This window comes from Bubalus kerabau, chromosome 5 (assembly GCF_029407905.1).
Source record: "Bubalus kerabau isolate K-KA32 ecotype Philippines breed swamp buffalo chromosome 5, PCC_UOA_SB_1v2, whole genome shotgun sequence".
Lineage (NCBI taxonomy): Eukaryota > Metazoa > Chordata > Mammalia > Artiodactyla > Bovidae > Bubalus > Bubalus kerabau.
Genome location: NC_073628.1, coordinates 77,678,092 through 77,698,425, shown reverse-complemented (window position 1 = coordinate 77,698,425; position 20,334 = coordinate 77,678,092). Strand labels below are relative to the sequence as shown.

General features: G+C 40.7%; 1 protein-coding gene across 1 annotated transcript in view; it reads left to right on the top strand.

Moving 5' to 3' along the window:
* RAB3GAP2 (RAB3 GTPase activating non-catalytic protein subunit 2) overlaps positions 1-20,334 on the top strand; it is a 100,908-nt gene that overhangs the window by 19,808 nt on the left and 60,766 nt on the right. Inside the window, exons 2-3 of the mRNA XM_055581924.1 lie at positions 1,447-1,508; positions 20,149-20,272. Of these exons, the coding sequence (XP_055437899.1) occupies positions 1,447-1,508; positions 20,149-20,272 (186 nt within the window). The remainder of the gene's footprint in view (positions 1-1,446; positions 1,509-20,148; positions 20,273-20,334) is intronic.

Sequence of the window (20,334 nt, the reverse complement as noted above, 5' to 3'; positions counted from 1 at the left end):
AGCTAAATCCTGATGACTGGTATTAAGAACTTACTATGTTGGGAGAATGACATTGAAACATGTCTAATATCATATGTGAAACGAATTGCCAGTCCAGGTTCGATGCATGATACAGGATGCTCAGGGCTTGTGCACTGGGATGACCCAGAGGGATGGGATGGGGAGGGAGGTAGGAGGGGGTTCAGGATGGGGAACACGTGTACACCCGTGGCGGATTCATGTTGATGTATGGCAAAACCAGTACAATATTGTAAAGTAATTAGCCTCCAATTAAAATAAATTTATATTAAAAAAGAACTTGTTATGTATCAGGCACTGGGGACTTAGCATGCTGATGGCAATCCCACTAACTGTAGGTACTGTCATTTTCCATGATGTTATGGTAAGAGAGCTAAAGCTTATGAATACAGGGTAAGTGTTCTGGGTCACAGAGCTGATAAGGACTGGATCCAGGATGAACCTAGGTAATCCGATTCTGGGGCTAAACTTATAATTAGACAACTATCTGCTCTTTTCACACTTAGGGAAACTTTGATTTGTTTTTTAATTTAAAGTAATACATATAGAGTATCTGGTGTTTGGTTCAGAATATTAATAGTTCCTTTAAAAATGATAGTTTTATTCATTCTCTTCTGATAGGGTATAAAATAAATTCAAAGATAATTATATAAAAATGTACTCATTAATTTGGGGTTTTTTTTTTTTTTTTTTTTTTTAAATTTGTGCTGGGTCTTTGTTGGCAGCACATGGGCCTTCTCTACTTGCTGTGCGTGGGCTTAGTTACCCTGTAGCATGTGGAATCTTAGTTCCTTGACCAGGGATCAAACCCTCATCTCCTGCATTGGAAGACAGATTCTTAACCAGTGACTACCAGGGAAGCCCCCAGTTTGGGATTTTTAATTCCCCATTGCAGTGGTGGTTGGACATCTTATTTTAATCCAAGACAGTGTTATCATGTATAAGAAATCCCAGAGTGTCAGGAAAAGGTGGAAAATCGTAGACCAATCTGGTTTCAAAATTGTTTTCTTAATCTTTGATACATTATCTTATTAAAACACTTTTAAAGATATCTGTGTGAAATTTTAGGTGTGTTTTTGGCCACTATGTACATTTAACTTGTCTAATATAGTAAGTAACAGATAATTTGTCATTTTAAGATTTTTTAAAAAGTCACCTTTGCAGTTTGATTTAAATGTGGGTAAACTTGATGTCCAATATCTTAAAATCCAACTAACTCGCACACTTTTACTATTACATAGATGTGGAAATTTGGGTCAAATGTTTCCTGAATATTATTACATATAGCAAAATCCTGACCTAGTATAGTTTACCGTTGTTTTCTTCCTTAATATGAGGTTGGTTCTATTATGTTTAGAGGAAACGTTTTTAAAATAACTTAAGCTCTATATTTTACATAGTAAGCACTCTTCATCTTTTTCAAAACAGGTAAATCAAACTGGGAAGATGATGGTTGGGGAGCATGGGAAGAATCAGAACCCCAAGAACCTGTAAGTCTGCAAAAATATGCACGCTTTTTGATAGTGGCATTCTCCTTTTGTAATGATGGTGACATATTTCAGTGTTAGGCCAACATTTTAAAATCATTACCAAGAGCATTTTTTGCTTACTCAGTAGTGCTTAAGTAGATGCCTGTTCTTAAGGGTTTAATGACATTTTATAGCTCAGTCATTGGGCTCAGTGGAGAATAATTGTTTTAGGATTCTTTCTCCTTCATTGGTTATTCTTTCAGACTCTTAAATTTATTCATTCAACATAGATTTGTTAAGTGCCCACCATATTCTAGGTGCTGGGAGTATAGCATTGAGCAAGTAAACAGAGTCCCTGTGTGTGTAGTGTATTTTCACCTGTAGATAATAGAAAATCTAACCTACACTGGCTTAAATAAGAGGGATACTCATTAGCTCACATAAAAGGAAGTCAGAGAGAGATACTATGTATTCCCAGATGGGTTGACAAGGCAATTCAACTATGTCATCAAAGACTCATGTTCTATTCTGCATACACCATGTTGACTTCATCCTAAAGCTTGTTCCTCTCACAGGTGTGGTGGGGCAACTTGTTTTTTCATTCCTGACCAGAGAGAGAAAAAGGCTGGGGTTTTTCTTTTCTTTTCTTCCTTGCCTTTTATCTCCTTGGCTCATTTCTGAACTAGCCACTAGCAAGGTATATGAGATTTTCATCAGTCAATCACATCACTTCCTGAAGTTGGAGGATAGAGGGTCAGCTTTTCCTGAGGCCCATGGCTGCACAGGGGAGGAGTTGATACCTGAACAAAATCAGGGTTTAGTTTTGTTTTTGTTTTTGTTTTTGTTTTTGTTTTAAGAAAGAGAAATGAACCTATATACTGGATAGATCTTATATCATCCCTGTGCCTAGCTGGGGAGAGAGGGGAAAAAAATTTTTTTTAAGATACATGAAAAATATCAAATGGTGGTAGTAGAGAATGCAAATGGTGGTGTAACAACTGTAGATTGGGTGGCCTGGGAAGGTGTTTAGGAGGATGTGACTTTAAGCAGAGGTTTGAAAGATGGCGGAGAATCAGTGAGGTATAGGTCTGGCAAAGAGCATCGCAGGCCAGGGCAACAGCTCATGCAAAGGCCCTGTGGCAGGATGGGCTTGGTATTAGAAGGAAGGTAGAGAAGGCCAGTGGGGCTTGGCAGGACTGAGGTGGCCACAAGAGAGGATTAGAGAAGCAAACCGGCCTGATTAAAGACTTCATGAATTTGAACTTTATTCTAAATGCAATAGGAAACCACACTGATCTGATTCCTTATTGTTCATCTTGCTGCTGTTTAGAATAGATTGAAGTAGGGAGCAAAAGTGGAAGCAAGGGAGACCAATTAGGAGGCTGTTAGAGGAGTTTAGTTGAGAAATGATGGTGACTTGCATTAAGATAGAGAAAATGAGAAATTGGTAGATTCAGGATGAGTTTGAGAGATAATGCTAAGACATTCCTATGAATTGGCTGTGAGGTATGAGCGGGGGAGGAAGAACCTAGAATTAATTTCTTTAATCTGGGGCATGGTGTATAGTAGATAAAGTATAACAAGATGTTGCTGCTCCCTAAAGCTGAGTAATAGGTACCATTCTCTTTATTTTTGTCAATCTTTGAAACTGCCCATAATAAAAGGTCTTTGAAAATCCTTCCAGATACTTGGCTTGAGCTACTGAATGCATGGTGTATCACTTACTGTGTTGGAAAAGACAAAAAGAATAGATGTGGAGGAGAAATGAAAGAGCATCATGTTGTGAGCAGCAGAGCATGTTAATGTCATATAGAGTTGTAGCAAAGCTCCAAGGGGAGATGCAGAACAGGGGACCATTTCAAAGGACCTCAAGGAGGATTGGGATGTGCTGCATAGGATGCGGTGCAGCTCAAGGAACTTAGTTATCCCATCACCTCTGCAAACACCACCTTGTCCCTTTCTGCTCTAGTTCTGTGTCAACAGGGAGACTCAGTTATACTGTCTGCATTTGCTAATAAGACTGACTAGTTTCTGCTTACTCATAACTTAGACTCTAGATTGTCTTCAATTCTCTCTCCTTTTCATTTCACCATCAGAGCTCATATGAGGATTTTACTGAGTCTGTTCTTCAGCATCCAGTGTAGGATATTTGGGTGGGGGGGGGGGGGTGCGGTGTGTAGATTTATATGAGGTCAGGGACTTCCCTGGTGGTCCAGTGGTTAGGACTTCTTGCTTCTGCTGCAGAGGGTATGGGTTCTATCCTGATCTGGGAACTAAGATCCCGTATGCCACATGATGTGGCCAAAAAAAAAAAAAAAAGAGGAAAACTACAGAAAAATAAGCTGGTGCTGAGTTTTGGTACCTATTTAGAGGCCCAGAGGCCCTCATCTTAAAGAGTCTGCTGGTCCATTTGGAATGGATTTTTATTTGTGAATGACACAGTTGGGGATTTGTGTGCAAGGCTAGTTCTCCTTACAAAGATCTGCTACATCTTCCCTGATAATATTACTGGGGTGGGTTCACTGATTGTGTGTCATAGACCTGCTTTTTGGTTTTGCCTTCCTTAAGCTCACAGTTTCTCATGGCGTATAAGCCAACATAGGAGAAAATGGGACTTCCCTGGTGGCTCAGACAGTAAAGAATCCACCTGCAATGTGGGAGACCCGGGTTCTATCCCTGGGCCAGGAAGATCCCCTGGAGAAGGAAATGGCAACCCACTCCAGTATTCTTGCCTGGGGAATTCCATGGACAGAGGAGCCTGGTGGGCTGTAGTCCATGGGATCACTACAGGCTGGGGTCAGAGAAGCAGGCAGGCCTGGTAAGGCTTTGTGAATTTGAAGTTTATTCTACGTGTGATCAGAAACCACACTGATTTCTGGTTTTTGAAGCTCACCTTGGCTGCTCTGTGTGATAGGTTGCCTCTCATGCTCATAAAGGTCATGGGTTGTTTATTGTTCAGTACTTCATTTTGATGTTGCACCTTCCCAGCTGATCCTGGTGACGGGGACAATGACAGCCTAGTTAGACTGTGTGAGTGTTACCAATCTCCTTTCAATCTGACATGTAAGTATGTTGTCTTCTCTTTATTGAGAAGGCGATCCTAAATCTAGGGATGACATATCTTAACTGTTTCAGTTAAAAGCCAAAATATGCTTCTGCTCCTTCTGAAAACACATGAAATTACTCACATGTGGAGCATGGCTTGATTCACATAAAAGTTGAGTATTCACAAGTGACCCTTGGGAACGAGGGTGGCTTTTTCTCTTTGTCTTGATGGATTTGCTCACACTGTGGACTTGAAATGCACAAGTAAGGCAGTATTGTTAGGCCTGTTGACAACAGTTTGGGGGTACCAGTCATTCCTAACTGTTTGAACCCTTTGCCCTGTCATAGTCTCATATATATGGTGAGGGAGAAGGTATTTGGATGACAACAAAAGTGGGCTAGAACACTGAGGCAGTTATTCAGATGATCAAGTCATCCTGCACTGTTTAAGAGAGCGTCTTTGAATTTGGATCCAGTCTTCAAAACAAGACAACATGGCACTGTGGCCAGGGAAAAGGATGTGACCTCTGCCTGACACAGCAGCAGCATCCAGAACTTTCTCTATGTAGCATCATTATGAAGTTCTGTTGAGAAAAATTTTATAACCAGGACTATTAGTAATTTTACTCAGCTGAAGCAAGAGACTTCTGTTACTTCTGCTACCATCTACGGTGATTAACAACTCCAAAGGCACAGCCAGCTCCAGGGGCCTAGCAAGAATCAAGAGTGCATTTTGTCCAATGTGTGAAATGCAGAAGTGGCACGCTGTAGTCAGGGTAGTAGGTGTAACCACCTAGTTGGAATGGAGAGGGAGCTTCCTACCCTCTCTTGTCATGTACAGACAGCAAACCCAAACCCTGCCTTCCGTGAGTCCCTTGAAAGTTCTTGTCCACATTAAAGATGAGTGCAGTGAAAGTCACTCAGTCATGGTCTGATTCTTTGCGACCCCATGAACTACACAGTCCATGGAATTCTCCGGGCCAGAATTACTGGAGTGGGTAGCCTTTCCCTTCTCCAGGAGATCTTCCCAACCCAGGGATTGAACCCAGGTGTCCCACATTGCAGGCGGATTCTTTACCAGCTGAGCCAAAAGGGAAGCCCAAGAATACTGGAGTGGGTAGCCTATCCCTTCTCCAGGGGATGTTCCCAACCCAGGAATCAAACTGGGGTCTCCTGCATTGCAGACAGACCTGAGCTATCAGGGAAGCCCTTAAAGATGAGAGAGACCACTTCTTCCAATCCTTAAAGATGAGAGAGAACAGGATTGGAAGAAGTGGAGTGGCTTTAAGTCAGGGTGCTATCACAATCAAAACAATGAGAGGCTTCTCCACCAATTGCCATTGGCGGTTACTGTGACTAGCAGAGTAATGAAAGTAGGCTTTCATTCTTGTTTAGTCTGACATTAAGAGACGAGTCGTGTTCTGGTCTTTAGGAGGCTGCAGTGGTGTGTCAGTGAACCACAGAGAAGGGTACCTAAGAGTAAAGTGTGGCAGCCTCTGCCACTGACTGCCGACCTGAAGGCCAGCTCACTGCTATTGAGTCCAGCAAAAGAGCTATAAAAAGTCAGAGTGCTTTTTATCTCCAGGAGACTGTCAACTCTTTGATAGTAGTTTCTTATTTTTATGGCAGAAGGGAGTAAAAAGCTTTTGTAATCAGAGATTTAGTACCAGGGGTCTGGATAAGGCTTTGCTAAGGAAAGAGAAAGCCTTCTGGGGTGTCAAGTAGAACGAGGACTCAGTGAAGAAAGCATAATCTAGTATCTATTATCATCAATAGCCAGCCGCGTCCAAGAAGGCATTCATCTGTATGGCAGGCTTTGGAACTTTAAGCATGACTTCCATTATAGAAAAGGACAAATGTCCTTCTCCTATAGATATTTCATGCCTGTGTTAGTCTCTTCGGCTGCCATAACAGAATACTGCAGACTGGGTGGCTTAAACAACAGAAATTCATTTTCTCACAGTCCCAGAGGCTGGAATCCCAAGGGCAGGGTGCCATCCGGGTTGGTTTCTGATGAGACTCTTCTTCCTGGCTTGCAGGCGGCTGCGTCCTTACCTGGCCTTTCCTCTGTGTATGAAGACAGAGAGTGGGTTCTGGTGTTTCTTCCTCTTATAAGGATACCAATGTAACAGGTTGGGGCTGTGCCCTTAAGACTTTATTTCACCCTAATTGCCTCATTAAAGGCCCATCTTCAGATAGTCACATTGGGGTTAGAACTTGTGAATTTGGGGGTGGGATACAAATCAGTCCTAACAGTGCCCCAAATAAAAGATCCATATCAGATGTAACTTTTATGTCTAGAAGTGCATTGAATAAGGTTAAGAAATTCCTCCTCGCCTGTGAGTAAGTACACTAAAGGATTGAAAGACAAACAGAATAGGTTTTCAGGATGGAAGAGAAGGCTAAACAAAGATCTTTCCCCATATTGAATTCTAAGTTGGCATCGTAACAGATAGTACCTGACTGGGGGTAATGGGGAAAGAAGATATTGTACTATAACACCTATCACTTAATGATGTATGACAGATAGTAAATTGTATTTTTTACAGTGTTGTAATGGGCTTCCCTGGTGGCTCAGATGGTAAAGAATCCACCTGCAATGTGGGAGACTTGGGTTCGATCCCTCGGTTGGGAAGACCCCCTGGAGGATGGCAAACCCACTCCAGTATTCTTGCCTGGAGAATCCGCATGGACAGAGGAGCCTGGCGGGTTACAGTCCATGGGGTTGCAGAGTTGGACACGACTGAGCAACTATGCACAGCACAGCACAAGGGCTTTTAGTTGGGGTATAGTTTTTTACTTTGGGAAGGAGGTGATACTTCGCTGAGCCTCACGCTGTAATGGGAATTGAGCTTCCCAGGTGGTGCTAGTGGTAAAGAACCTGCCTGCCAGTGCAGGAGATACAAGAGACACGAGTTCGATCCCTGGGTCAAGAAGATCCCCTGGAGAAGAAAATGGCAAACTACTTCAGTATTCTTGCCTGGAAAATCCTATGGACAGAGAAACCTGGCAAACTACAGTCCATGGGGTCACACAGAGTCAGATATGACTGAAGCTACATATCATGCATGCAAGGGCTTTTAGTTGGGGTGTAATTTTTTGCTTTGGGAGTAAGGTGCTATTTTGCTCAGCCTCATGCTATAAAGAGAGTTGAGGCAGTGGGAAGAAACTTGGCAGGTTAATTTAATTTTAACTAGCAAGGCAGATTGAATGAGCTTTCTTTCATTAAAACCAAAGGGTTGGAAGTACAGAATCAAAGATTAGCTTGACAGCAGTTTCGGGAACAGGAACACAAAAAGTCTTGGGTTAAGGTCTTCAGTTAAGGTAGGCAGCATGGGAAATTTCCATTCAAAAAGACACTCTAGGACTTTGTTCCATCTGTTATACAGAAGGTGATAGCATGCCGTTTACAGAGGCACTACTGATTTCACACATTAATGGGAATATAAGCATGCTGGCCAGATAGAGGCCCCAGAGGAGACAGCACGACCTGATTAGAGATTCTTAGAGCATTAGTAAAGTGTTAGTTGCTCAGTCCTGCCCGACTCTTCGTGACTCCTTGGATTGTAGCCCGCTCCTCTGTCCATGGGTTTCTCCAGACAAGAATACTGGAGCGGGCTGCTATTCCCTTCTCCAGGAAATCTTCCCAACCCAGACCTCCCACATTGGAGGCAGATTCTTTACCATCTCAGGCAATAATCGGGGGTAATGCTGGAAAATATCTTGCCTTATTTTAGTGCCAGTGGACTCTGGTGCCATCTGGCACAGAAGAGCCGTAAGCACAGGCTGGGCCAGAGGCAGGAGAGCACCCACAGGATGCTGCGGGCACGCCCCAGGCTCTCCTGTGAGGGGTGTGGTTGCAGAGGGCCTCTTTCCTAAGGTGGGCCTCATCAGGACTTTGGACTGTTAGAAACACTTTTGTTTCCCAATGTCCTTCTTCTCCACATTAACACGAAGCTGGGTTTAGCCTAGTGCTTCTCAACCGGGGGTGATTTTGCCACTGAGGGGGCATTTGGCAATGTCTCGAGACACTTTGGCTTGTCATAGCTTGGGGGGAGGTGCTAACTGGAGGGATGCTGCAAAGTGTCTTACAGGGCACAGGGCATCCTCCAAAACGGGATTGGCCACCCAAAATGTTAGTCATGTTGGAGTTCAGAAATCGAAATCGTGGAAAGCCCGTGGTTTTTTGTGTAACTCTCTCAGCCTTTCTTTCCACCTTTACCCCCTTTTGTTGTCTAAAATTTCTTGGCCTCGTTTGGGGGCCTCTAAGCTTTTGGCCTTGTAAATCAACCATACCTCAATATAAAAAATAAAGTTATTTAATTTTTTTTAAAAAGGAGGGGGGGAAAAAACCCTTTTTATCTTTATGGCCGTGAGTTTGGTTTTAGTAGATTCCGGTGGAGTGGTTTGCTCGTATGAAAAGTGCAGCTAAAGAACTGTTCACCAGCAAACAGTGTAAGATGTTCCTGGGTCTTAGGCCACAGACCAACCAACAGTCCAGGCTCAGTCTTAGTGGCAATATTAATGCCTAAATATTTAAGAACAACCTATTTTTAGTCTCCATATTTAGTCTCCATATTTTAGTCACCGCTTTTCCTTGCTCTCGACAGGTGTTCATTTTAGTTCAAGTCTGGGCTCCTAAGGCATTCCTGCAGGCTAGATTCTGGGAGTTGGTTTTGCACAGTGATGGCCCTCTGGTCTTCTGGCAGGGAGAGAGGGACAGCGACTGAGTGTGAGGAGTCAGGGCGGGGATCTAGGGACCTGCCTCTGCCTAAGCACTTTTTCAACCAAGCCTTCTGACTTTAGCCACTCTTTGCTCTCCCTTCCACAGGGAGCTGGCACCAATTCCTAAGCCTGTTGGCAATTTTGCAGTGCAACTGGAGTTGCTTCTCAGCTTTCCCCAGCATCACTTTAGTGGGAGTTAGTTTTCTAAGGACTGTAAAATCAGTTACCTCCTGTCCATCTGCTTTCTAGTTCTCAAATTTTAGTGGTTTTTCTCCTCTTGTTCTTTTTGCCCATACTTGAAGCAAACTCTTTTCCTGCTGGTTTTAGTGGGGTTGAGAGTGCTGGGGAAAGTGAGAGTAAAATTGATACATTTAGTTCTCTTTATGTCAAGGTCCGTATAGATTTCATTTTTACATACTGTTCTAAGTCTTGCCTTTTCCATTTAGTGTAATGTGGAGGTTTTTCTGTGTCTCCATATTTAAATCATCTAGTCCTTTTAAAGTAGTACTATTTCATTGTCTAGATGTATTGTGCTTGATTCAGGCACACCCCTATTGAGGGACATTTTACTTTGTTCTTGTTCTTTTCTGTCACAGGCAGCGCTGTAATCATCTTTACATCTACTGTGCCTCTTTGGTTACACGTGTGTGCAGTATGATGAATGAAAGTCAGACTGCCGGAATTTCTATCCTGTCTTTGCCACTCAGTGACTGTAGAACCTTGGAAAAGTTCTATAACTTCTCTCAGTCCAGTTGCTGCTGCTAAGTCACTTCAGTCGTGTCCGACTGTGTGACCCCATAGACGGCAGCCCACCAGGCTCCCCTGTCCCTGGGATTCTCCAGGCAAGAACGCTAGAGTGGGTTGCCATTTCCTTCTCCAATGCATGAAAGGGAAAGTGAAGTCGCTCAGTCATGCCCGACTCTTAGCGACACCATGGACTGCAGCCTACCAGGCTCCTCCATTCATGGGATTTTCCAGGCAAGAGTACTGGAGTGGGGTGCCATTGCCTTCTCCAGTTACCTCATTCCTAAAGTGGAACTAATAGGATTATTAGTCATAGGATTAAAATTATAGGATTATTAGGAGGATGAAATGAGAAGTGCTTAAAATAGTACCTGGAACATACACAGTATGTGCCTCAGTAAATGTTACCCATTCTTATTTTTCCTTTAGAATAAATTCCTAAAAGGTATACATGTTGTTGTTGTTTTAGTTATTACTAAGTCATGTCTGACTCTTTTGCGATCCCATGGTCTGTAGCTCGCCAGTTTCCATCCAAGGGATTTCCCAGGTAAGAATACTGGAGTGGGTTGCCATTTCCTTCTCTAGTTGATCTTCCTGACCCAGAGATGGAACCCATGTCTCCTGCATTGGCAGGTGGATTCTTTACCATGGAGCCACCAGGGAATCCCGAAAAGGTATACATGTATATTTCAAATTTGAATAGAAATTGCCAAATGGTGCTTCTAAAAGCCTGCCTCAGCATATATTCCAAACATAGTGAGACTGTCTTCCTTCACTCTCTGTGTCACAGAAATGAAAACATCTCTGAGCTAATTGCTTTCCATCATTGTACGCTATTTATTTTGTAAAAAGTGAAATATTTCTCTGTATGCCTATTTTTATCAATCCTGGGAAACTCAAGACAATGAGAGATGGATGTGTTTTCTTACTTCGGTACTTTTCGAAATCATTGGCCCCTAGTAGATTATCAAACTGTATACTTTGCAAAATCAGAATGATGTGAAATGCCATTTCAGTGTTTTAATTTTATTTTTAAATTTATGAGTGAGATTGGTCATCTTTTTACTCAGATATTTTTGGGGGAATGTGTACTGTTGTGTGTGTGTGTTTGTGCCTAGAGAATCCCAGGGACGGGGGAGCCTCGTGGCCTGCCATCTATGGGGTCGCACAGAGTCGGACATGACTGAAGCGACTTAGCAGCAGCAGCAGCAGTACTGGTGTGTGTGTGTGTGTGTGTGTGTGTGTGTGTGTGAACACTAATAGCGGTCTAAGGTCCATAGCATAGTTTAACTGTCAGATCTGTTCTTATTTATGTTGGGTGCTGATTATTTCTTGTTTATTGAGTCTTATTTGTCCAACAAGATAGTAAAGATTTTGAGCAATAATTGTTTAGTACTTTCTTATATCCCAGGAAGCACATAGATTTTAGTATTAAGTGTTGTCTCAAAAATAAAGAAGTTTGATTTTTATGTTTGGTGTTTTGTTGTAATTATTTGTGAAGTGAATTTTTTGTGAGTAATGAATTTGTTTTGTAAAAATGAAGTTTATAGAAAATTCAGGTAGGAAAAAAATATAAAGAATAAGATAGTCAACTTTCTGACATCTAAGAATACTCATCATTACTAACTTTAAGAAGTTGTAATTGTGGGCATATTTGGCTGAGTGGTTGGATGAATGGGCAAACAGATAATTCTCTAAAAATGGGATCATATATATTCAATTTAAAATAATAGCAGAATTAATCCTACTGTAATTGGCAGTTGAAATAAAACTGGAAAGGTTACTGAATTATTGTTAAGTTACTCTAAGGTTAGAAAGAAAAATAATTTTAAAAACTGAAAGATTGAAGTCAGAGGTTTTTGTGACTGTGTTTGTAAATTTTTTTCCTTTGTGTTATCTGTAATGAAATTTGTAACCAACTTTGTAGCTCTTGCCTTGCCTCATTTTAATTTTGACAAGACCTTAATTTAAGATGTTTGATTTGAGAATTTTAGTCTGTGATCTGGAAAATGGCCAAGACCAATACTTTTCATGCTGTGTTAGAGAAAGCTCTAAGGTTCTACAGAGATGCTTCCTCATTTCTGCTTTTATCTATTTCATATGTTAAAATACTGTATAAAATTTTGTTTGGGAATAAGAAAGTCCTGCAACCTAAAAAAAAAAGTTTGAGAAGCATTGGGTAGTACATACGCTAATAGGAAACTAGAAAAAAAAAACTTATATAGCATTGTTATTTACTTCTTTGTGTTTCAAAATTGCCAAGCACTTACATCTCTTGATTTAGAAAGTGTAGTTCAGTTCAGTTCAGTCGCTCAGTTGTGTCCGACTCTTTGTGACTCCATGAACCGCAGCACGCCAGGCCTCCCTGTCCATCACCAGCTCCAGAAGTTTACCCAGACTCATGTCCACTGAGTCGGTGATGCCATCCAGCCATCTCATCCTCTGTCATCCCCTTCTCCTCCTACCTTCAATCTTTCCCAACATCAGGGTCTTTTCAAATGAGTCAGCTCTTCACATCAGGTGGCCAAAATATTGGAGCTTCAGCTTCAGCATCAGTCAGAAAGTGTAGCTGACTAGTTTATTCCCATGAATTAGGAAGTGAAATACTGAGAATTTACGCTGACTATGCTGGGAGTCCCTTATTTGTACTGGATTCTGTTGGCACCACTGTTACGTGTACGTGTCTGTGACAGCACAGTGACAGTGACAGTGAAAACTGCAAATAATGGACTTATTAACTGAAGTTGAAAGCCTTGAAAAATTACTCTGGGCGGGGGCTCTTTAGTCATCACAGTGGTTGATGCACCACAAAACATTTGCCACTCTTCAGAGTGATATTTACCAGCCCCTGTGGTGGCCAGCTATAATGAAAGGTTGGTTAAATTACTACATTTTTCCATCTGCTGCCTTGGGAAAGATTAATCGTTTGATGAATTTGTGTGATTAACATCAAAAGAAATAAAATTTTAAAATATGTATTTGTTACAGTCCTAGTGTTTAGAATGGATTCCCTTTCATAATCCACATTGATGGCTTCCATATTTGTGCAGATTAAGAAAATATTTTACTAATCTCAAGGCAAAGAAAAAACTTTGAAGTTTAGGATATGCTAAAAGAAAATTATACATTCTCTTTTCTCACCCCTAAGCAGGAGCTGTGTTTTATAGCTAATGGATGAATTTAATGTTAACTTTGGTATCTGAGTGCATGCTGATTTTTGTGGAAAGCCAAGGTATTCCTTGATGGTGCTGTTTTTGTTTTTTTAAATATCATGCCTCACTAGGGAAATTAAGTACTTTATCACATGATCACATTATTTTAGAATCATTACCTTCAAGGGAGCATTGTTCATAGCCATAGGCCCCATATTCGTGTGGGAGGTTTTCAGAAAAATCTTAATTGGTAGCAGATGTCCTTATGGTACAAAACAGTGATGAGCTTGCATCTTACCAGCCAGCAAATGTGTGTTGGCACATTCTTATGAGATCTTGACAGCCTACTTTCCTCCCTTTACTTTTTTAATCATCGAGGGGTGCTCATCTTTCAGTTAGAAGCAGACTAGAGCTCCTTGTCACCCCCTTCATTCTGAACGCAGAGCAGAGCGGAGTTGAAGGGGCTGTGACTGTTTTGCTTCTAGGGCGCAGCTTCTCAGGGCAGTGCAGCATGGAAACAGCACAGGGGGTTGTCCAGGCAGTTGCACCCCAGGGCCTGCGTGCAAATGCCTGCATCCAAATCCCCGCTCCCTCTGTGTGATGTAGGGAAGGAGAGGAGTAATGGAACCTTCTTGGAGAGAAACAGTGAGAATTAAGTACGATTTATGTGGAAAGCATTGAACACAGCGTCTGGCACTTAGTGTTTGGCAGATGTTCCTGTGTACATCATCCAGGTCACTGATGTCAGCCCTGTGTCATTCCTGTTGAGTTAGGTGGCCAAACCCAAACACACATCTGGGGCAAACACTTCTCGATGAAATCACTGTCCTCTGCTTAGGGTGGCGCCAAAGGATTCCTTTATCGTGAGAGGAGATTTCACATGACTGGCCTCATTCCTGCCATGTTGCTCAGGTGTAAGTAGCAGGCATTCTAGGACAGTGAACAGTGTAGGACATCTACTTTCCCATCCTTTTCTTCTTCACCTGCCTTTATGTACAGCATATTAATTGTTGATTCAGATGTACCAAGGGATTTCTTTTTCTTTTTGAGGACTTACTGAAAGACATTTGATTTATAGGAGTACTTCGCCCACCTCCACTCCCAATTGTTTTCAGTTCTTCCATTTGCTTTATCATTTTCTGATAAAAATTCATACTGCATGGGGCAAAATAGCTAAGCCTGTGGAGAAATAACACATTTTAGCTCTGTTTATAATTTAAAAGATAATACTTGTTTTTAGTTGTGTCCTTAAAAGGCTTTTTATTTTATCGAATCTGATACATTGAATATTGTATCTTCAGAATTAAATGTGACCAGGAACTTGTGGTTGCTCCTACCCCGCCCCAGTGTGGCTGTGGATCAAAAGAGCTATCGAACTTGTGTTAAGAGCACACACCATTGGATTTCGTGACAAGCTAGCATCATTCCCAAGCAGCAAGACTAAAGCTTTAAATCTAGAATTTTATAACATGTCAAATCCTAATGATGATATGATATCTTAATATAATGTAACCTAATATAGTACAAGCCCTAGGGAAGGAAATGGCAATGTATTCCAGTATTCTTGCCTGGGAAGTCCCATGACAGAAGAGCCTGGAAGGCTATAGTCTGTGAAGTTGCAAAAGAGTTGGAGGTGACTTAACCACAACAACAAGGAATAGCATACCTTATTTCATTGTACTTTGCAGATATAGTGGTTTATTTTTCTTTTTAACAAATTGAAGGTTTGTTGTAACCTTGCATCAAACAAGTGATTGATGCCACTTTCCAACAACATTTGTTCACTTCCTGTTTCTTTGTCACAATTTTCTAATTCTTGAAATATTTCAGATCCTCTACTGGTAAAATGATTATGATTTGCTGAAGGCTAAGATGATGGTTAGCATTTTTTATCAATAAATATTTTTAAATTACAGAGTGTACATTTTTTAGACATAATGCTAATATGCATTTAATAGACCACAGGATAGTATAAACATAACTTTTATATGTGCTGGGAAATCAAAAAATTCATGTGACTCACTTTGTTGTGGTGTTTGCTTTATTGTGGAGGTCTGTAGCTGAACCCACAGTATCTCTGACCTCTGCCTGTATAATATAGTCATGTGAGTGTTTTATAACTTAATTTTGGTATATGGAACTCCCACTTGTACTCATTCAGCTTTGCCATGATAGACTAGGAGGATCTGCTTTTAGTCCCACAGTCACAGGAAAGATGGAGAGTTGGAGAGTGAAGAGTGATGGAAGGTATTGGTTTTGCCATCTTCTCACCCCTCCCGCACCAGCCCTCATCATCAATAGATGAAATTGGAATGCTGATCCATGTGGTTTCATATTAGTAAAAATGTACATGATTGAGATGGCTCAGCAAGGGTGGGGATACAACCAGGCATTGTGGAGTAGTTTCTCTGAATTTGCTTCTCAGTGATATCTACTTCTTCTGCTTTCATCTTGGTTAATTCTTACAGGGCAGAACTCATGTTTGTGCTGAAATGCCTTATAGTCCACTTGCTGAACATGGTGGCAGACAAAGCTTGATTATAATTTGACACTGAATTCTAGACCCAATAGAGAGAGTAGTTCTTAGTGTGTTTCCTTGTACCTACATGGATATTGTACCTACATGGATCAGATCAGATCAGTCGCTCAGTCGTGTCTGACTCTTTGCGACTCTTTGCATGGATACATCAGCCATAATCTTAAAATGTTAAATCATAAAATTACTTAAGGAAAAATATTACTAAAGATACTATTATTCCTTATGGATACATTACTTAGCATACTAGCCTTGAATCAATTGCTCACTGTTACATAGTTTCATGTGTAAGAATAAATACTAGGTTATTTGGGTATCTTTGTGAATATAAATAAGGAGGAATTGGAAAGCTGTTATTCACTCATGTTTGCGGTTGTGCAGTGAGCGGAGTAGAGGCGTCATAGAAAGTATCGAAGACGTCTAGTCTAGGGTTAGAGAAATGCAATCACAGAAGAAACATCAGAGAATAGTAAGACTTTTCATGGCAATAAATCCGAAGGATGGTAAAGTCAGAGGAGAATGGGATTGCAATAGGAACTGGCATGTGAGATGGACAGATAGAAAAGAGGAAAGAAATCTTTCTAAAGGAAGAACTCAGAGCAGTGCCTCAAGAATGTGCTGACTCCCATGTTCAAATATGGTTCCTCACAGCTCTAAATCAGTTTGCAGAACCACAGGAAGAGTAGCCTGGTATATTGTTGTTGTGTCATTGCTAAGTTGTGTCCAGACTGTTTGTGACCCTGTGGACTATAGCCAGCCAGTCTCCTCTGTTCCTGGGATTTCCCAGACTAGAATTCTGGAGCAGGTTGCCATTCTTCTCTGAGGGATCTTCCCGACCCAGGAGTCAAACCTGCATCTCCTGCATTGGCAATTGAATTCTTTACCTCTTAGCCACCAGGGAAGCCCAGTCTGCTATATAGTGATGAGGAATAGGGCAGTTCTTTTAGAGAAAACACTTTTCATTGACTGAGACTGGAGTCAAATCCTGCTGCTGCTGCTAAGTCGCTTCAGTTGTGTCCGACTCTGTGCGACCCCACAGACAGCAGCCCGCCAGGCTTCCCCATCCCTGGGATTCTCCAGGAAAGAACACTGGAGTGGGTTGCCATTTCCTTCTCCAATGCATCAAAGTGAAAAGTGAAAGTGAAGTTGCTCAGTCATGTCTGACTCTCCGCAACCCCATGGACTGCAGCCTACCAGGCTCCTCCGTCCATGGGATTTTCCAGGCAAGAGTACTGGAGTGGGTGCCATTGCCTTCTCCAGGAGTCAAATCCTAAGGCTTCTTAAAGATCTGTTGCAGTCACCCACCAAGATGAGAGTGGTCGTCCTCTGGCCTCAGATGCTGATTGTGTGGCAGGGAGTACATATTTTTAACCGTCCCAAGACTTCTATCTTTATTGTAGAATGAGGTGTGGGCCAGTTAGTCTTTAAATGCCTTCCATCTTTGAATTTCTTAAACTCTTTGTCTTTTGGGCAAATGTAAACACAGCTCTCATCCTTACTAGTGACAGTATTTTGAAAAGAGGATAAAAACAGGAATAATACTCTGTGTTGAAAAGTAATTTTTACAAACTTTTTGGAGTTTACTGTTTCAACAAAATTTTGGAAGTATGATAAAAGGAAGGAACCCATTTGTATAGATGTTCTATTATTTAAAAAAATTTTTTTTATAGAGCTTGCCAAAAGTAGAGCTGTGTTATCCCTTTTCTGGAACATTGTTTGGATTTCTTTTCTATTACAATGAGATGGAAATTTTATAGAGCAGTCAAAGAGTTTAGATACTCTTAATTTCTTATCAAACAGAACACTTAAATAATAACCCTGTATCACTCTCCCTGCTTTGATTCTTCTTTCTGAAGGATGTTTTCCCTTGAAAACTCCCGAACGTCAGTTAGTGTAATTGGATCTCATTGAAGTAGAGGAAACCATAGGGTGGTGATGCCCTCGGCGGCCAAGGCGCTGTGAGGAGTCCTGGGTGCGTGCCGGCCAGAGACCGTGCACTCGGGTGGAGATTGTGGGTCAGGGGAGAAGTGAATTACAACTCAACTTTTACCTTATAACTTTCACTTTTTAGGGAATAATTTTCTCCCTGGCTTATATGTAGAAAAATACACATTAAAAACAACAGACTAGATAACAAAAGTCCTAAAAATTGTAGCTTTACTAAAATAAGGGATCTTGCCAGTATGACTCTTCTCCCTATCTTTTGGGAGTGAGTGCAACCTCTTTAGCGTACCTTGCAGAAGAAAGAGGAATATGGTTGATTCCTCAGTGTTCCATTGAGAAGGAAAAATAATTCGATGGCTATTCCAGAGGTTTCAGACTTACTTGGAGATTTTCCTAAGGGTGTCTTATAATCCGTATTTTATTTCTGTTTTAAACATTTCTTTGATAGTATCACAGCAAGAAATATTTATCTTTCCTAGAAATACTGCCATAATATTTCTGATTAGGATGATTTTCTGTTTTTAAAATCCTTTAAATTTCATTGTACTAGCAATATATTCTTATTGTTTGTGTTAGTCACGCAATCATGTCTGACTTTTTGCGACCCCATGGACTATAGCCCACAAGGCTCCTCTGTCCACAGAATTCTCCAGGCAAGAATACTGGAGTGGGTTGCCATTCCCTTCTCCAGGAGATCTTCCCAACCCAGGGGTAGAACCAAGGTCTCCCACATTGCAGGGGGATTCTTTACCATCTGAGCTACCAGAGAAGTCCTAAAAGCTTTAAAAACCGTAATTTTTTTTTTTTTTTTTTAATGACAGCATCCTGCATCTCTTCCCCCCCTCTTCCCTCTCATCTTGGTTAATTCAATCCAAAAGCTGTCGGGTAGGGTTGAGTAAGGTGGAAGATCAAATGACATAAAACCTAGGAGCTATAAGAGAGTAAATATAAATAGATCAGTAATTTTAAGACATAAAATTTTAAAATTCTGCATAAAGAAAACTAAGCTATGACATGAACTGGGGAAAGCTTTTGTTCAAAGGGCCAATTTTCTTTGTATGTAAAAATGCTAAGTAGAAAATGAAAGAAGGGAAAGGTATGTAGAGGTTTTGTTGTAGCATTTTTTTAAATAATGTCAAAACATGCCCCTAAATAGCAGAATAGTTAGGCAGTTTCTAAGGAAAAGAAACTTCTATAGCCATTAGGATGATAGTATGAAAATGCAGTGGTGTCCCAATTGTGGGTGATTTTTCCCTTCTATTTTCTGTGTTTTGAATAAAACAAAATAAATCTCCAATAAGCAATACAATGTTATCAGGAAAAATAAATGCTTGATGTAAAAAAAAGTATATACAAATCAATTAGAGAAAGATCAGCAACCCAACAGGGGGTCTGCAAAGGAAAGGAACAATATACTGTTCATAGAAAAGTCTCTTAAGCATATGAAAAAATACCCATTCTCACTCATAAGAGCAATGCTGTAGACTAAGATACTACTTTTTATGTGCTAGTTGGACAAAGATCAGAGTTAAAGTGCTTTTGAAGAGTCCCTGAGGAAGCAAGCACTTTGAAAACTTGCTGGGTTAGATTGTAAGTTAACACAACTTCTGCAGAGCACAATTTGGGCATAGCTAGCAAATTTACTAACACACATTCCCTTTGACTAGGAACTTATCCTACTGGCATCCTCCCACATAAACTGATAAATGTATAAAATTATTCATTGTAGCATCATTTGTAGCAGCAAAAGACTGAACAACACAAATGTCAATCAGTGGGGGCTGGGGTGTTTCTACAATGGAATGTTCTACAGCCATTAAAAATTTTAGGAACTTTAGGTAGAGTGAAATCTAAGGTATATGTTAAGAGAAAAAAAATATAGAAGTATGTATGTAGCATGCTACCATTTGTGTCAGGAAAGGGGAAAGGGGTAGTTAATCGTATTTGCCTGTGTGCATGGTGTCTCTGGAAATACACATGAGATACAGTCGCACTGCTGTCTCCAGAGTGAACAGCAGGGTGGCTGGAACACAGGAATTGTCAGACTTTGCAAAGACCTTTTTGGATCTGTGACTTTTTAACCATAGGAATTTACCTATATAGTAAGTACATATTCAGTTGAAAAAAAGAAAACACCTTTCAGATCACATAAAAAGAAATGTCACACTTTACAGGCCATAAGTGTCAGGTAATACTTTCTTTGCTGTCTAGCTGCAGATGCCCTAGCTATCTGTCTCAAGTAGGATTAGTTACCAGATTTCCTAACTAAATCATTCCTGGAATGATCCCTATGTGAGATTCTTTTAATGTCTTGCTATCTGTTTTATTTAAAATTTTTACATGAATTTTCAAAACTGAGATCTGCTTGTGGTGAGTATTTTTTTATTGGTCATCTTTGACATGTTTTGATAAAAGAATTGGGAAGGTTTCTTTTCCATTGCTTCTCAAGGTGGACACGGTGAGTTGAACTGTTCTTGATATTTTTCCATGAAAGTAATTGTAGTTTTACTCACAGGAAGAAGAAGGAAATACTTGCAAACCACAAAAAACTTGCTGGCTTCAAGATTGTATTTTATCATTATCTCCAACCAATGATCTTATGGTTATAGCTCGGGAACAAAAAGCTGTATTTCTAGTGCGTAAGTACTCTATAATTTTCATTTATTTTAATGCATAGAATAGAAAATGAATTAGGTAGAAA